The sequence below is a fragment of the Psittacula echo genome, assembly GCF_963264785.1.
Source record: "Psittacula echo genome assembly, chromosome: 2".
Classification (NCBI taxonomy): Eukaryota; Metazoa; Chordata; class Aves; order Psittaciformes; family Psittacidae; genus Psittacula; species Psittacula echo.
Window position 1 is genome coordinate 97,729,852 of NC_137737.1, and position 18,620 is coordinate 97,748,471.

The 18,620-nt window shown below is 38.8% G+C and overlaps 1 protein-coding gene across 3 annotated transcripts in view; it reads right to left on the reverse strand.

Moving 5' to 3' along the window:
• Window positions 1-18,620, reverse strand: part of CARMIL1 (capping protein regulator and myosin 1 linker 1) — a 193,347-nt gene that overhangs the window by 40,533 nt on the left and 134,194 nt on the right. For all 3 annotated transcript variants that reach the window (XM_080639492.1, XM_080639491.1, XM_080639490.1), the window contains 7 exons: window positions 15,671-15,764; window positions 13,332-13,430; window positions 10,737-10,865; window positions 10,345-10,476; window positions 5,422-5,597; window positions 3,339-3,426; window positions 182-331 (listed from right to left, as the gene is read on the reverse strand). In XM_080639492.1, the coding sequence (XP_080495618.1) occupies window positions 182-331; window positions 3,339-3,426; window positions 5,422-5,597; window positions 10,345-10,476; window positions 10,737-10,865; window positions 13,332-13,430; window positions 15,671-15,764 (868 nt within the window). The remainder of the gene's footprint in view (window positions 1-181; window positions 332-3,338; window positions 3,427-5,421; window positions 5,598-10,344; window positions 10,477-10,736; window positions 10,866-13,331; window positions 13,431-15,670; window positions 15,765-18,620) is intronic.

The following is an 18,620-nucleotide window of genomic DNA, read 5'->3' on the forward strand; positions in this document are numbered from 1 at the left end:
GCTTTTCCTTTGCTGAACAGCAACATGCAACTCAATGTTCACAAGCTAACATTTATTTTTTCTATAAGCCAATTCCTAACTTCAGTTTCCTGATATCATGAAATTGCCAAATAACATGTTGAAAAGCATTTTTTTCCAATATTTGCATGCTTAACTGAATGGGCAGAGGAATGTGTCTTACCATACAGGTGTCCAGGTCCTCCAAACGTTCTATCTCTGTTAATTCTTCAACTGTGATGACAGAGCGTTTAGTTGGTTTTTCTTCAGCTAACTCAATTTCCAGTGATTCCTGCTGTGGAAGTGGTTTGCCACGTCTGGTCAAATGGTCAGCCTGAAGGCAAGGATAAAGACAGGAGCACATCAATCAAGCTATTAAAAAAGGCAAACCAAACCCAACCAGAAAGCTTACAGAACTTGAGTATTCACAGATCCTAAAAGGCCAATTACAAAAGCAAAGCTCAGTTGTGTGTGTGAACCTTCACACAGGGTTCGTTTTGGTTTCTGTTTTTTTTTGGATGGAACCCCTTCCATCACGCATTCTAAGAGGGAAGGGGGAACATTTTACTAGGAAAACGAAAAAGATCAGATAAAAAGACCTCCCACTTTTGACTTATAATAGTATTATGGGACATCCTCAGCATTTATTCTGTCTTTATTACAAAGAAAACAAAGGCCTGGAAGAGAAGCTTTGTCCAGGACAATTTTGTCTGTTTGTTTGTTGAGGGTTTTTTTTATTTGTGGTTTGTTTTGTTGTGGGTTTGTTGTTTTTTTTTTTTTTTTTTAATTAAATAACACAAAGACCGGTACAATTTCAGCAAATACAATTTTCATAATTGTTAGGTGGCCAAACTGTTCTCATCTGCTATTCAAAACACAGGAGAGCTTTGTTAAATACCTCACTTCTGTTTCCCTGAAGAGTTAGGTGAGGGCTACCATAAAAAAGCAAAAAAAAAGTTTACTGATAGATCTAAGGGATAAGTTTTTTTTTTTTTTTTTTTAAGTATCAGAGAGGAAATACTCTAACAATAATGAAATCCATTCTTAGAGCTGCATAGCAAGAACTGTTACTAAGAGCACAGAGAATGCTATATAAACCACGTCAGGAAAATGATGAACTATTTCCTAGTTCTGTTGCTAACAAAAGAAAACATTAAATAACATCAGTTAAAAGCAAGTATTTGAAGATCAGCTGGCCCAAATCAGTTGATCACAGAAACTTTCAGAGGCAGCTAGGGAGAGCTGTAGTCCACTGCTTAACACTAGCACAACTCTGGACAACCAGTGGATTGCAGTTTGTTAACCAGCAAAAAGAGTAAACAGATGACCTGAGACAATTATAGCTCACTTAGACTAATGTCTACTCTACAGGAAAAACAACTGGAGAGCTCTTATGGATTTATCTTTAATCACAATAAAAGGGCTCAAATAATAATTAATGCTAATCATCATCATTAGCAAACTCGGGTACTGCTGAATATGGTTTACTTTTCAAATTCACATCAAACACTGCTGTGCCAATGCAACATACACAGATAATTGTACGTGGCTGAAGTATTAGTATATGACACTTCACTTTCAGGAGCTGGCACAGAACTCCATCAGTGCATTTACTCTTTCTTGCATTAAGAACTAGCTGCCAGCTCTCACAGCTGTCAGTTGAAGATTAACACTGACAATTTAGATAGGAGTTCCTCTACCAGCATCTTTTGAGAATCCTACTCTTCAGTGTTTTCAATAGTACTATACTATCTGAAATAATCTGCAGCTAACAGAAACACAGGACAGTTAAACAGTGAAGAGGACATGTTACTAACGCAGGCCAAAATGGATCACAAAGTAAATCAACTCAAATAAAACATACAGACAATCATTCCTTAGGAACTAAGAGCACTGGCAACTAGCTATGGACACAATCCTGAAAAGCAGCAAGTGTCAAGCATCCAGTAAACCATTACTGGGAGGGAGCAAACCCTAGTTTTGAAAATGAGGTACCACTGAAACACTGACAAAAGGAAGGCACTCTTACCTTCTTGGCTATGTAAATATGAAGAGTAAAGAGTATCAGGAGAAAAAAGAGTTTCATTTCTATATATAGTGTTGGTTAAAATATTGGAATAGTCTGTCTGGTTCTGGGACCATAGCTTTAAAAGAGGCTTTTACACAGCTGGAGAAAGTGCAGTGGATTCTTACTGAAGTGACTCAAAGTCTGGAGAAAATGACTTACTGTGCAAGAGTCGGGGCATGACCACATTGTGCAATAACACTGGACAGAGACAGCCCACTGCTCATGCCAGCTGAGCCTGCTCCAGGACTAACTGCAGCTCATTAACGTGGCCACTCAGAGAGCAGGCTGCTGCTGCTGCATAGCTCCTGAGACCAGAGGTGGTATCTTTACACAATGCTGCTCTGTATCACGAAGACACACCCGCAAATAACCCAGTCCTTTAATTTTTTTAATTTTTAAGAGGGGGGAGGGGAGAAAGAGTGATTTGTTTTCTGTGTATGAGGATTTCCACAGAGAAGAAATAAAGAGAAATATATATGGTTCCCTTATGCTGTGGTGAAAAGCATCTGAAAAAATCCACGACTGCAAGCTGAAGCCAGACAAGTTTCAATTAGAAATGAAGAGCAATTTCAACCAGGAGGATGACCACCATTACCACCCGATGGCTTCTTTAAAAAAAAACACTGGATATTCCTTACAAAGGCCCTTTAATGTAATTTACTTACATTAGAAGTAGAAATGTTTTTCTGTAGGTACACAGCTGTTTATTTCTTCCTACTTTTGGTGAAGCAACCACCTTTATAATAAACAATTGTGCCTTCAGACTGCTAAGCACCTTCAAATAACAAAACAGTGTTTCCTTTGCTATGTTTCTACTCTTTTCTCTTCCAACTTTATACCTATTTTTCTGAGGTAGCCTCAAGAAGTACTTGTTCAGAGAACACAATCTCAGCAGTCCCTTCTCTAAAGAATGAAATTTTACCTCTCATTTCATGAGCAACCAACTCTTATCATCTCACCAGGACAAGTACTGGCACTGTGTGTAACTAATGACTCAATGATGCATCCTGATGGCATTTCTAGTTTTAGATCTGACAATAGTGCAAAAGATAATAGGACAAATATATAATGCAGCCTTTCCCAAGGCTATATGTTCCTTAAAGCAAGGAGGCAAGAGCCCCACAATCATATTTCAAATTATGTCAGTGATGCCAATGAAAATAAGACCAATTTCAAAATAGAGCTGTGCTGGGGGAAACTGAACAAGTTATAAATGTCAATGGCATTGTTAAAATACCCAGCATATTCAGCTATCAACCATGCAAATACTCACCAGTTTGTGATGGCAATGGGAAAGTGCATCCAGGATTTCATCTACCACTCGGTCAGACAGGAAAGAAGCCACTGTTAGCTTTACTTCACTGTGTGAGGATTAAAATGAGACAGAGAAAATTTTAATTCACGCAGGAGAATTTTGTCTCTATTACATGTTCAACAGTGCGATGATTACCCACAGGGCTGTCACTTTATTTGAAGTAAAACATTACAGGGTGTCAGGATACATGACTGCAGGTTTCAGAAATAAACTCACGAATCACATAATAAACAGAAGAGCCTCTGTACCATATTTAACCTGCTTCTCACATTTTTCTAAAAGCTGAAACGAAAACATCTGGGTAAGAGAGCTGAATTAAAACCACATGTGAAACGCAGTACAGAACACTCCAGCTCCGGAGTCAGAGAAACATGAACCTCAGGTGAATGGGATTAGAACAGTGCTGCCTGTTTAACACTACTACAATCCAGCCATTTTCTCAATTTCTTTTTGTGTTTGTCTGCCAGTTGAACGACAACTGTACAATGCTGCTTCTCCAGTCTTTACCATCATAACTGGCTTCCTCTTTTTGCTCTAGGTAACCACTTTGTCTCAAGATCTTAATGTCTGCCATTCTCATTACATAGATGTATGTGGAACACCCACACACCCCATAACTGAATTGAGGTTTCACCGGTAACCTCCTATCAGGGAAATGTGTACCTTGAATTGTTTCCTTGGAGTCCCATCTTTGGCCACAGTACAAAAGGCTCAGGCTGTGAAGGGCAGCTGATCTGCAGCTGACAAGCACGTATGCCTGAAGGTCCATCACTCCTGCCTCTACAGTGCCAAGGGCAACTGTTTCAACTGACACTTACCAGTAAGTAACATTATTTTGCTTTAAGGTTTTTATGTGTAGACTGAGTTACACTGGATTAACAAAGCTATTTCTATCTGGAGCTAGCACTATTGCTGCACAAAGCCCAGGGAAAAAGATAATGAACTCCTTGGAAAAGCAATGCAATTCATAGGGAGGTAGAATGGTGGCTAAGCCATGACAGAAAGAGAACAAGAGTGAAGGGATTTCCCTTCAGTTACTTACATAATAATTTCAAATAATATAAGGCAGGAAGGGTGACAGTGTGGCACCCACTGATAGTTGCAGCTTCTATAGGTGGAACCGGAACTATTACTCTCTCGGGGTCAAGACTTCTTTGGTAGGACTGAAGTGAAGATAAGTCACTCCCTGAAGAATTTTAAACACTCTGAAGGCATAGCTAAAGTTCTTAACACCTTTTCCTGCCAACTTTGCTGCACTCTGCAAAAGTAATTTCTAAGTCTTACTGTTTTCCTTCTTCTGCAAAGGTATCAGCATCACAATGCAAAATGACACGCTTTTCCACCAAGCAGAAAGGATTCCTAAGACAAATGATAGCAACTGCAAAGGTTCAAGTACAGGTCAACCACCTTATACTGCATTAAACTGATATCTGCTTAATATGAAGAAAAGATGCAGCAGAAGGTCAGGTAAAAGACTTTCTTTTCCTTTTTAAAGAGCAAACTAAGAGTTGTTTGGGTAACTGTTTCTGCTCCAGGTTTGTGGTTTGAATATCCAAGTTTCCATTTTTTAAGTATGTCTAACTGATGTGCACAACTCCCACACAAAGTTTTAAAGTGATTGCTACAGCTACAGGACAAGGCTAAGTGCAGCAACAGACAAAGCACTGTTAACATAAAAAGCAAGTAAGTGCAATTTTCATCTATTCCAGTAGTTCAGTATTACCTGAGAACATAAATAGGTTAAAAAAAATACATCAGTCATGAATATATTATTTGTGTACCATAAGCCCAAACTCTTACTAAATAAAACAGAAGCACATGCATTAATGATCAAGTCAACATCCCTGGAGATTCCAAATATTTGAATGTCTTGAACTAAGTTCACCAGACCTGTTGACAATTTCCTGCTCTTTGAATGCCTTAATATAGTTTCTTGTGAGCCACCAAAGCATTCAAAAAATCTTCTACTACACACACACATACACGCAACTCAAGATCCAAATTCTATAATTAATTTTGTTCAGTTATTCTTTTAAAGTACCTAATTTTATTGAGGATATCAATTCCAGACTGCTCCAAGAGGACATTTTTCACAAAAGTGCGCGGGATGGAAATCTTCTCAGTGCTAGCCTCAATCAGGTCTTCACGGATGCGAGCTTTCTTCATTACATTTGGGCAAAGGTTTTCTGCCGCATCCACCATAGACTCAAGGAGCGTCTACAACACAGTAAGCAAAAGCTAACATCAGCTATTGAGGTATTCATCAGCTGGAAGATCACAGCATTATTCTGGTGCGTAGGACTAGGACACTTTTCAGACTTGTAATTTTTACAAATTCTCTTCCTAATTTCCAATCCATTTTACAAAATAAAGACAAGAAAGAACAACATACTTGTTTTGAAAAAGACCGACAAATGTACTTGTTTGCCTTTTTAAATATGAAACATTTACATATCTGTGTGTTTGCCAGAATCTCCCTTGTACACCCACCACTGCTGCCTGTGCATGCTGTACAAGCAGTAGATGCTCTGCTGCAGCTGCCTTTGGTCTAAGCTGTGCCCTGAATTGGCAATTTTCATTGACCCACCAATTTGTAAGAGCCATGAGTATATGAAGGAGACTCATAAGAACTTGCCATGCTGTACAGAGCTGGAATATACTAGCCAAGTATTAAGAAGTAGGTACAAGTATGATTTGAGTGGGCATACAAACCTTTCATATATGGATCTCATTTATATACCTGGAAGTCCACCGTGAACCTTAGGTGCAGTCAACAACTTCTCTTCTTTTTTAATGATTGATCAAAATCACAAACCAGGACATTCCATATACAAATCCATACACACTCCAGAAACAGGACTGGGTAACTCCCAACCTCTTCAATTTTCTTCATCTTAAAATAAGGTCTCCCCTGCCAATGGTATAAAGCTAACTTCTTCCTTCTTAGACTTCCTCTTAGAAAAATCTTCCATATATACTGCAATGCTATGATGTTATGCTATGAAGACCCTTTCAGTCCCGTTAGATTTATCTCCTATCTGTGTCTGTGAGAAAAGGTAATCCTAGTTTAAATCCTGTTTTATCTGGTTTCTTTTCCAAATCCCAGCTCTGACTAGAAGGCTATAGAGCCCTCACTACAGGCACAGGTGAGGGCTCAGTCCCTCACAATCGCCCATGTATGAATCTGTGCCACAAAAAGTGCGGGAAAGCTCTAATGTACACACATAGGGATCAGGATGAGACACAGAAACACTACTAGTGCCCTATGTCACTGAAACATCTTTCCTTTAATTGCTTTCAGTTTCGGATCTAAAAAGCTTAGGCAGGACCACAGAAAGTATGATGCAACCATCTGGCCACTTGGAAAACTAAATTTTAAATTCATACTGATTTACCCACACGCTGACATATACCTGTGTACAGTAAAACAGATTCACACTAAGCAGTATTTTCTGGTAAGACTAGCAATTGTTCAAATTCTCTCCTACATCCGTCTCACTTCATCTCCAGTCCCAGAAACTCAGCAAATCTATTTTAAGGTATATTTGGAGGTTGTTTGACCATCAATTAATTTTCCATCAAATAACTTATTTCAGAGATTGCAAGAGGTCAAGGCTCATCAGCATAGGATTTGAAAACAAACTCTCCACGTCCATGCCCAGCATGAAGTGCTACTTAGAAGAGATCAGTAAGCAGATGGTTCTCTCTGGCAGCTGGTCCCTTTGCATGCTGAAGCTGTCATCCTGCTGCACTCCAGTGACCGTGGGGTCTCCTCAGGCTACAGTGCTTCCAAAGTGGCAGAGACCACCTTGGTTCATGACAATAAAGACACCATCCTTGGTTCATGCAAGACTCATTTCCCCCATCTCTGAATCCTCTACATAAGTGGGACAAGCAGCATCTATTAGAAGACATCAGATTTTTCAACATATGCCATGTTGCATGCAGCTTTTGAGCCATTTTTTTAAATTCAAAGGAAGGTGGAAAGAAGAGAGGAACAGGACAGAGCCCACTTTACTGAAATGGGCCAAGTCATCTCCAGTAAGACTGAAGGTTGATAACCAAACAGAAAAGGTATTTACAAATGAAAAAAGGAACAAAATCATAGTTTCATTGAAATGGTATCCTAGGTAAGCCTATCTCTAACTTGGGTGCTTTTAAATTGTGCAAAAATATCAAACTGTACCCCACAAAAACTCTACAGATTTCCTTTTTCTTCTCAATCTCACTCCATGGGTCAGTGACTTCAGGCTGAACTCCATCTTACCAGGACAGTTTTCTACTTGCGTAGCCCTAACTGGCAACTTTCATATGCAGATACTGAGGTAAGAAATAAAACTACCATTACTGCACAATAATCTTAATGATTCAAAGCAGCAGTCTGTACCTTTTAATTGACTAAGTGTAGATCTACAAGGACAACACACACAGCAGCATGAGCTAGCCACAGAGTATAGGAAAGTCTGATCTTTACAACATTTGATTTACAAGTATAAGGGACAACTGCCATTAATAGCTAATAAGGAGCTTGTTTCTGGGTTCCCAAATTCTCTGCACTTTAAGGACTCGTCCTGCACTCCCTCCTTCAATCCCCAAGCAGATTCTGGTGTCATAACACTAATAAAAGAGCCTTTCAAATCCCTGCAGCATTTTCCATTTGGAAGATGACGAACTTCAATGGCAGACAAAACTGAGCCAGGCAAACTACTAATGAGAACTTCTGACACATCCATGTTTTCCCATATGTCCATGTATTCACTGGTGCAACTGTGCATTCTACCTGGAAAAACCACATTCAGCCTCCCAACAGCTACCAATGGATCATAGTCATAAAAGTTACAAAGACAAAATACTGCATGAAGGTGTCAGTAGTAGGAGGAAAGACTAAAGACCTTACTTGAAAATTTCAACAGGAACATGATCTTCTCTTGCCTAAGCACCATTTGTCTTGCGTATGATTTTCCCTTGGGCCTTTTTAACTGAATAAAGCATCTCTGGGTTCTGTGTGTCCACAGTGACACCAGCAGGAGAAAAGAAATGCAATGGCCTTGCTATAATCTCTTCTTTGACCAACTCAACTCACTTTAAGATGTTACTTTTCCTTATTCTAACTTCTTCCTCCCCCCGTCCTTTCTTTGAGGTTAAAAGGAAAAAAACAAAAGAAAAAAAATCTCTTACTTGTCTGAAAAGCATTCACTGACTTTACTCAATTTCCAAACAAACACTTCTATCTAAAATCAGGCTCTGGTTGCTATGGAAGCTAAAAATCAAAACTCCACTTACAGCACCTAGGATATTTCCCCCCAATAATTACAAAAAGAACTGTACTTATGTGAACTCTCTTATCTATCTTCACAAGCAATAAACTGCACATAATGTTTTAAAATTGACCTAAAAGACTGGGAACAAAAATCCTAATCCATGTTCAACATTTTCTCTCCCATGCCAAGAATGGCACCATAGAATCTAAAGGAAAACCTTTCAGCCTTGAGTGTAAAATTAGTAAGAATGAGTGTTACAATATACAAAGAGCATTACGACTTCATAGTTTCTTGTGAGGCACTTAAACTTTAACGCTACACAAATCAGAAGTAAATGTAAAAGTTAGAATGGTTGAGCTAAAGTGTCTTGCTGTAAACGTGTGAAAGTGTAAATGGAAGACCCATTAACTCAATCTTACGCCAGGAACTATAAATAACATTCCAAATGCTGAAGAGGCTTTCCTCCCTGCCTCCCCCTTCTCCAAGACTCTCCAAAATGCACAGGACTTATATAAGTGTATGAGCCCTGCACAAACGGCTGACATGACTATTCCCATCCCAGTAATATCCTAGAAGCTCTACTGAGAACAATCTGGTGGAGAAATCGCTTTCATGTCTGCAGAAATTAAAGAAAGTGATAAGGAAACTTCACCTCATTTCATATAATGGGAAATGGGAAAATACTAGAAATTCAGCACGATGTTCCTCCTCATTAACTTTTTAATTTCCAAAAAGTAATTAGTAATATGGTATTATTATTGCTCATTATATTCCCACCGACTGAAACGTTTTCATGTTGTTTCAACTGAAAGTTCAACCTTCACTTTCCGATCCTTTGATAAATTTTAATAAAGAGTAACACAAGAAAGATAGCTTAATCATAAATTTAAGTTGATCTGAATTGCCTCAGAACCATATTCTTAAATTCATCAGCTTCCATACAGATCCCAACGGTTGCTAAAGTTTCCCCACCTTGACTTCTTCCTGGACTAATACCTTTGCATGTGCTGTATGGATATCTATTTCGTGTTTATCATACAATAAGATCTAACATAATTGAAGGTAGAATATTCTGAACAAGAGTTGGCTGAACTCGGGTGAGAATATTTACAGATCAATGATGTCTGTTTCCAGAACTGTTGTCTGACAGGCAACTTGTGAAAAGATTTCCTGTAAAGCTGCCTGTAGCAATTCTTGGGGCACTCTCAATACATAAAAGTTATCCAAACCAAAGAGGTAAAGTGGAAATTCTGCACCAGGTTCAAAATAGTCACTTGGAAAAGAATTCTGCAATGGCATCTACAGAAAAGCAGCTTTCACTCCAGTGAGATACCTTAACTAGTGAGTACTTTTATGCAGGGCATGAGACTTTTTAGGGTGATTGAGAGATGCCTTTATTAAGGGTCTAAGGAGCAACTGGTAATTCTTCCCCTTCTACAAGACAAAATAACATGATAGCAAACAGTTTTTGCTCCTACTGCCCTTTGCAAACACTAAAGCAATTTTTTTCATTCCAAACAGGCAAATACCCAGATAATAAGTCCCAAAGTTATAAGGAGCTAATAATGAAAAGATAGCTTATGTACAAATACACTGAGAAGTTAATTAAACAAACAAGTGTGGCACATTTGCATTTAGCAACAGAAAACCTCAGATTTAGTTATTCCTGCATGTAAGAGATGGTAACACATCTGTCCACAGACCTTAAGTTGTTCATCCACAACCCTTGTGACTTCTCCAGCCATGGATTCAAGTGTCTCTTGGATTGGATTGGAGAGTGAACCATTCGCTCCTGCCCAAGAAGCTCCACCGAGGTGATACAGATTTGGTAGGAGCTGTAAGACAGAAAGAATATCTTTGGAAAGTAGGCTCATTGCTACCTGTCTTCAAGCCTGGACAAATAGGAAATCTCTCTGCTAAATCAAAGCCTTTATCAATTAGAATTATTTTGTCACTTTCAATACCACCTGTAAGTGATCATGTGAAGAAAACATACTTTTCTGACAGATTGTTATTTCAACTCCCCAAAAAGAGAAAAGCTGCAACCACACACTGAACTGCTCTCAGTATTACCAGTATGCGACAAAAGGCTTACTGTTTTGGAGTTCTTAGCATCCCGCATAAGCCGTTCTGCAGATTTGACATCTTCCTGTACAGCATCCACACCACAGTTTCTTAAAGAGTTGAGATGATCTTGCACTTTAACACATATTCTGTCAATCATCTACTTGAACAAAAGACACAGAAAAGATAAAATGTCAAAATATTGGTCAAATGCAAATTGAATTCAGTCCAGGTAGAAAATCAATAGTAACACGATGAGATTTGTAGAGACAATATAATAATCTGGAAACACATGATCGGAGCTTAGAGGTATATCAATGTCACCAAAGAAAAGCATTGTATCTCACAAAGACACACCTAAGCACTGGAAAAATAAATAAAACTTTAATATTAAAGAAAACCCACAGAAATGCTTTCTTGTTTCTCCCTCTACCTCCCACTTACCTCCACGATAATTGCAAATAACCAACAAGTTACCCATTTCAAGTGTTGTTCTGTTTTTTTGAGCAAGTTTAATGCTAAAAATGTTGCCAATTCTAACACTTAGCTCTGAAGGCCTCTGAATTGTTAAGAATTTCAGACAGTAAAAGAAAGCCCTGTCAAAAAAGCCAAGAGATTTTTCCTGCCTAAGCAAAAGGCAACTGCACAGGCTTATGGGCCATTCTTTCAAATGTAAATATTCCTTGTTGTAAGGAAATTACAACTACCAAAGTAGAAGTTTCCATCAGACCTTTTGCAGTAGCATAAATTTGAACTTAAATCTGTAACTGCAATAGAATTCATTCAACATGCTGAAAATACAGGACAGTGTATTTGTACCCTTACATGACAAACCAATACGAATGCCTGACATACAGTCAGTTTTGATTAAGATATATGAGGCAAGGAGACATAATAGTTAAAAGTCTTCATCAGCCCATGGAGCATTCATTAGAACTGGCTATTTGACACTTTGAAGCAACATCTGAGCGCACGTGTCATCATCATGAAAAGTCGGGAGTTCTAGCACATGATATCATTAGCAACAAGAACTGAAATAATTTCACAGCATGCTCCTTTTCTGCTCCACATGACTCTCCCTCTTCAAAGGGTTTTGGATGGGGTTTATTTGTATAAGTACAAAAAGCTAATTAATTATTAGACAGTGGAAAGTCCCATTGGGACATCTGGACTGAGAAAAAAAAGAAAACACAACCCCCCCAACACTCTGGGAATAGTCATGCAATTCCACCATCCTAACTAAAAAAATCTTTTCCAGCTCTCTATTAAAACTGGTTTTGAAATCCATCCTCACTGTACACAATTTAATTTAGAAATGAGTAATTTTACTTTTAAAGTAACAATAAACTACAATTACTGAAACTTGATGCATGTGTGGTTGTTGGAGAAAAGCACAACTAAAACCACTAAACTATGAGAAGATCTAAACTTAATTCAGATGAACTTGGGAAAAATAGGTGGCTTTGGAACAGATAAATTACTAAAACAAAATAAAGTGATACTGTTCTTCCAGTTTTTAGTACCAGCATGTCTCCATATACCATTTTCTCTGTTGAGAGGTTAAAGTATAATTTCAGGTTCTAGTAATAAAATTCTGCCCCATTAAATTTTAATAACACAGGTAAAAGGAAGCCACTTTGAATTAAGATTCACAAAAAAAACCCCATAAATGCAGAGAACAAAGAAATTTTATTGACTCAGCTGAAAAGCAAAACAGATATTCCTCTCTTGCTTGCTGGAGTGTCCCATTTGCATGGCAACACAACTGGTGCAAACAAACATGGAAGTAAATCTAAAACAAAGGCAGTGATAAGTTTTATTTTCCGTAAACCACCTTTCTTCAGTGGTGTACTGGAGCTGAAAACAGCCCTGACAGGTACTGACAAGAAATGCACTAGAACAGAGAGAATGGTAAGCTACCAGAGAAAACACTTGTAGATCTCTCAAGAGAAAGGACAAAGAAAGAAAACAACATGCGGCATTTAGGAAACCTGGTAGTGGCTGACAGAACACAGAAGCTTCCCAGATTCAAGCAATATTTTTGGCTGTGTTAGACAGGAAGGCTTTTCAGCTGTCTGGAGTATAAGAAGCACAGAAAACTTCCACTTTCCTTTGCTCCCTTTCTCTGAGTAGACCTTCCCATGATACCCGCAGTTCTGAATGTGCAAGGTAGACAATGACTTACTCTCTAAGGCTATTTAGTCTGCTGGCACTTAAGGGCATGTTTACACGGTTACTCAGTGCTACACAGAGACACTAGAACTGACTCAGACTCCAAAATTGGCACAGCATTATGATGATGCTTGTCACACTGATGAGAGCCTGCTGAAAAGTCAAGACTCCTCAGCACGAATGAACTAAACTGTTCCTGCTTCCAACAGTAGCTCATCCAGAAATAGCTTGGGTCTTTCTCTACACATTGCTACTATACTCAATGTCTCCCTCTAACAAAAGCTTTTCTTTTCCTTCAACAAAATATTATCATTAATAATGATTATTTCTTGGGAAACTAAGCTTCACCCTCAAGCCATATCTAGCTTTAAGCTACTCTGACAGAATGAGAGAGGACTTTGCCTCCAGGCTGATTTTAGACACTGAGAAGTACCAGTAAGGAACAAGTTCTCACCTGCTGAGTGGTACTAGTGACAATGCCTTGCTGCAGCCGGTATGCTTGCTCTTGCAGGTACTTTCTGGTCTCGTGATTACGAAGCAAGTAGTTTTCTATCTAAAAAACAAAGCCAGATTAGGAAAACGATTCAATTTTCCACATTGTAATCTGCTTTCATTTTTGCTGCCATCTGAAAAATGAGGAATGACAGGAAAAACTGCCTGAGTACGTTTTGTTATCTGCAAACTTTATGTGTCTCAGTGCTTAATAATTACATTGGCAAATATTAATTCACTCATGGACTAGTGAAACATCATTAAACACTGTGCTTTTACCAGTTTTTTCTGAATTAGTCTTCTATTTTGAACAATTTCGTAAGTTATGCTGACAAAGGAGTCGATCCAGGTTTGAGAAATATTAGAAGAGACTCTATCCATAAAGTGTTGTTGTAAAGACCATGATGACACAAGATAGTAGATTCATTTCTTTTAGATGCATTTGGCCCGCTGCAAAGACACAGATATAAATAGCAGTATGGTCTGGAGAGAAGATAAAATATCTGAAAGTGCCTACCTGCTACAGGAGCCACAGTTCAAACGTTACTTAAGGCCAAGCAGTACTTATATGCTTTTAAAAGACAAGTGATTCCTACTCACAGCTACTGGTCACAGCCTACCACAGCTGTCACCAGTAGTAAACCTACCTTCAGCCAGCGTAATGGCACATAGAGTTAACACCCTAACCTGGCTCCATCAAACTTGGTCAAGTAAAAAACCCCTACTAGCAAACATTTAAGGTTCATCAAAGGTGATGGATCTGGTCTGAAAAGAAGAGAGGGGAAAATGATGGGTGGAGAGGCCACAGGTTGTGAGGCAAAGACTAATAGGGGTGGTCACCTCTAAATCTGCACCAGCAGCAAGAATTGGAAGAGTCTGACCATGCCCGGCAGTAACGCAGTTTACCCAGTTTGGCCACACTAAGTGTGCTGCAGAGATACTGGAGCTCAAGGAGTTTGCTACCATGCCCATCTGGTGCTGGACCAGGGCCAGGAGCACTCTCATTGTACTCAAGCTGTGGTGTGCTGAAGCTTATAGGCCCTCCTGAGACGTTAGTCAGTTGAGGTGCCCCCACACTGGGCATGACAGCTCAGTTTGTGCAGGCAGGCATTTCTGCGTGCATGGAATTAGCTGTGCTCACAGCACTGCTCCTGGGACCTTTTCTTTGGAAAGACCTTCCTTGTGTTGCATAAAGAAAGCCTGCATCACACAGGTTAAAACAAACTCAGGGCCTAACAGTTTAAGCAACTTTGACATGAATAAAACAAAATGCTCTTTTATACGTAATGCCTAATTAACGTGAATTTAAATCCCCATGGCCAGAAGCTTCATATTTTTGTCAGAGATGTATCTATCATTCTAGATATGAACCTACCTACAATTATATTAAATGAGATGTAAGAAATACATCCATCCCCCACAATTCTTTTTTTTTTTTAAAGCAGAATTTAATCATTTTATGCATCAAAGAAAAAGGCACTAACTACCAGCACTTTTCCCTGTGAGAATCACTTTACTGAAAATCTCTTTACTAATAAGGATCATAGACATTTGCTTTTTAACCACAGTTATCTGTAAGAACTATTTATCAGGTTTTTATGACCTTATCCTGGCTGAAGGAAAACTGCTCATTAAAGAGATGTGAACTGTATGCTTTCTGACTGAGCAGGAGGCTCATTTGGAGCTTGCAAGATTTACTATATAGAACTCCCAGCTGTGTTTTAATAACTCATGCAAGTGGAACAGCTACATATACTGTCAACACCTCCTCATCCAAAAGAACATGTTGGTGCAATTGTTTATTTAGGGCAACATACTGCATAGATTTTATATGTACAAAATAAAACACAGGCAATAAACATTTTCATTCTCCCCCCAAATTAAAGAACATCCTTTGTCTTATACAGCACTGACTGCACTTTTTATGACAAAATGAAAACCACATACCAATAATTTTATGCACATGGAAAGATACACAAGCACATATGTAACAAACATGCCAGTTTCTAATTCTCCCTTTCATAGTTAGGCATACAGCAATACAAGGTCTAGTTTGTACTTATGACTTTTTGATACTACACCATTACATTCCATCAGCTTTCACTCCAACCACTCTGTAGAATAAAAAGCCTTACATACTCTTGCAGCACTTGATTACCACATATATGTCCACACAAATCAAACAATCAATGAACCTAGCCTAGAAGTTTTACTCATGCAAGCCTGAAATCACAGCCACTTAACATTATTACTGTATTTTTAGTGGTTTTATTTCTGTAAAGTTGGATGTATATGCAATACCTTTTGCAGTGCCTCTTCTGTTTTCTCAGGGTTTGTTTTGAGTGCTTGGGAAGCATCATTCATTGGTATAGGCATGAATCTCAAAGTATAATTCCTAAAGAAATATAAAAGATTTTTTAAATAGTAAAAGTTAACCTAATTAATGTGCCTCTTTATGAAGAATGAACAAGAACGGAGAAATAAGATGCATCTAGCTTGTCCATGGAAGGTACTAAGAATGTATTTTTCACATTTGTAAGTGGACTAACTGGAGGCATGCATGCTCCTTTTTGCTCCTACTTCTTTGCCACTAGATAGAGGTGGAGATTTTGAAAAGCAAAAAAATGCAGTCAACTGACCAATGCCCAGTGGCTGTCAATTAAAACGCCAAGCTGTCCTCTGTACCTTTGTGCACAAGGTTGAATTACTTTTTCCTATTTCAAAACAGAACAGGCAGTGTCAGTGCCTGCTGGGAATTCTATCAGATCTAAGCCTAAATGGAAATATTCAGTAACAGACAGATAGTGACTAAGAAACTGAGTTTTGAAAATTTACTATTTAATAACTTCTTATGTTTACAAGGATTTGAAGACACTTGCTGAATTTTTAATAAAAGCTGACAAAACATGCATAGCATCTCTACAGCACTTTATGCAAACAATTGCTCCCTGCATTTTACTTATTGCTTGCAAAATATTTTCATAGCTTTGTCCATCTGCTGCGATATGAGAATAAAGACAAGGTTTTGGTCTTGGGTGAAAATTGCATTTAACCTGAGAACATAAATTGGCTAGCATGACACAGTTAAACCTAAAATGTTACACGCAGTGTTGTGCCCACACACCTGCAGATTTGAAAAAGTGAAAACAAAACAGCAGGAAATTCTTAAAACCTGGAAAGGAATTTTTAATTCCTATTTTCAATAGCCTTAATTTCCTCCAAACATCTCTTCCTCCTCCAGCTGTCTGCGAACGTCCCACCGTCTGCTCCCATTCCATACAGAAATACACAAATATGGTTGGAAACCTGTATTTTTGAGCACTTTAAAGTTGACAATTTCAACTGAGTCAACTCCATTGACTTCAATGGACCCATCCTCACTAAACACGCAAAATCCAACAGCAGACACCTTAGCTACTGTGAAACTCCAAGGTTCTTTCAATTCTTTTCCCACCAGTTGCTTAGCTACATGAAACACCACCCTCTGAAGGGCAGCAGTGTTTTGAAGTGCCAGACACACCAATGTCTCATATATACGACCTAACATTTTACCTTAAATTATAATTAAAAACTTCTATATTTCTTCCCTAATGTTAATGTGAGGGTGGTGAGGCACTAGCACACGTTGCCCAGAGAAGTTGTCCATCCCTGGAAGGCTGGACGAGGCTTTCAGCAACCTGGTCTAGTGGAAGGTGTCCCTGCCTGTGGCAGGTGTGCTGGAACTGGATGATCTTTAAGGTCTCATTCAACCCAAACCGTCCTGTGATTACAGAATGTATATATAGCTGTCAGTGCTAGGCAGTTGCTCACATGGAGTCAGCAAGGTCCCTGTCCTTTCACACTGGTCAACTGCCTACTGCATCACAGCCAGAAAAAATAACTTTTCTTTCTTGTTGTCTTGTCCTTCGAGAGAATTGTGCAAACAATGCAGACCCTGTTATGTGTCCTCATGTAATACTAAACAGCAAATAACTGGCTGCCCACCAGCATGGGGAAAATTTTTAAATGCCAAAGATACCAAGCTCAGACAGTAATTACAGAACATGCTGATTACCTGCTACCTGCCAGGTGGTGTATTTATTTAGCTAAACAGAGAGGTAGAATTCCAAGGAATTCTGCAGTTGTTTGACATTTAACATAACTCATTCATTGAAATCTGTAATTGTCAGCTCTCGTGCTAGTAATTATATGCTAAATTCCATTCAGTCAAAGGCTTAGTGCACCATCCCTCACACAGACACACAGAAGAGTGGGGAAAAGAAAGGCAAAGAGATTTCATGGACACACAGCCACAGGGGCCAGATTTTAGAAGACCACTATCTAAGTAAGGCTCTGTACTTGCTTTCCTTCCAGACAGACAGCATGGTATTGGAACGCTACTTTATTTTTGTCTAAGAATTAACCAGCTCTTAGGGGCAAAAAAAAAAAAAAAAAAAAATCAAGACTTTAACTCTTGCTTTTCAACTTTGATCATCAGAGCAATATTTATCTTCATGCTTCATTTTTCTCTGTTTCCTTTGAAGTCTAAAATACTCCTCCATTCTTCTTTCTATTAGCACTCCACTTGTCTCTTGTAACCGAGTGTATTTCTCTACCAACTAGAAAATCCAGTGATTTCATAATGAATAATACTGTCAGCAACATAACTATATTTAAAGGATGTCAAATTTCAGAGGGTGCTAAGAGACTGGAAAGGATGTCTCAAACCCATCCCATCTCTCCCTCTACATACAGCATGTGTGACAACAGTCCTACATTTGGTCACGTTATTTCCCTTGTAGGAGCTTCTGCCCCTGATGATGATTTTGCTACCTCTTTGTTTTTCTTTTTAATGGGAATAAGATCATCTGTTTTGCAGGCTTGTGCATGTGAATTTCATGTTACTGCTAAGGGAAAAATTTGTGGCCCTTCTAACAAACCCCAGCATTTACCATGACATTTTCGAACCTGAGCTATTTATTCAATCAGTCCATACCGAAAAAGTATCATTTAGAAATCAATGTGGGGCAACGCTGGACACTTTGATGACAAAGTGGGCTCTAGGCTGCAAAGAACACAAGCACATTCTTATTTTCATATTAAAATTACAGAGATACAAGTCCCTGTTTAACGGCCAGGCTGAATAGGATGCCCACTATTCTCACATGCTCTCCTGAACTGAACCCTGAACTCTACAGAAGATCCTCTCAGCATCTCACATCAGCTGGCTGGGACACCCTTGGGGCAACTCTGCCAACAGTCATGCTCCTGG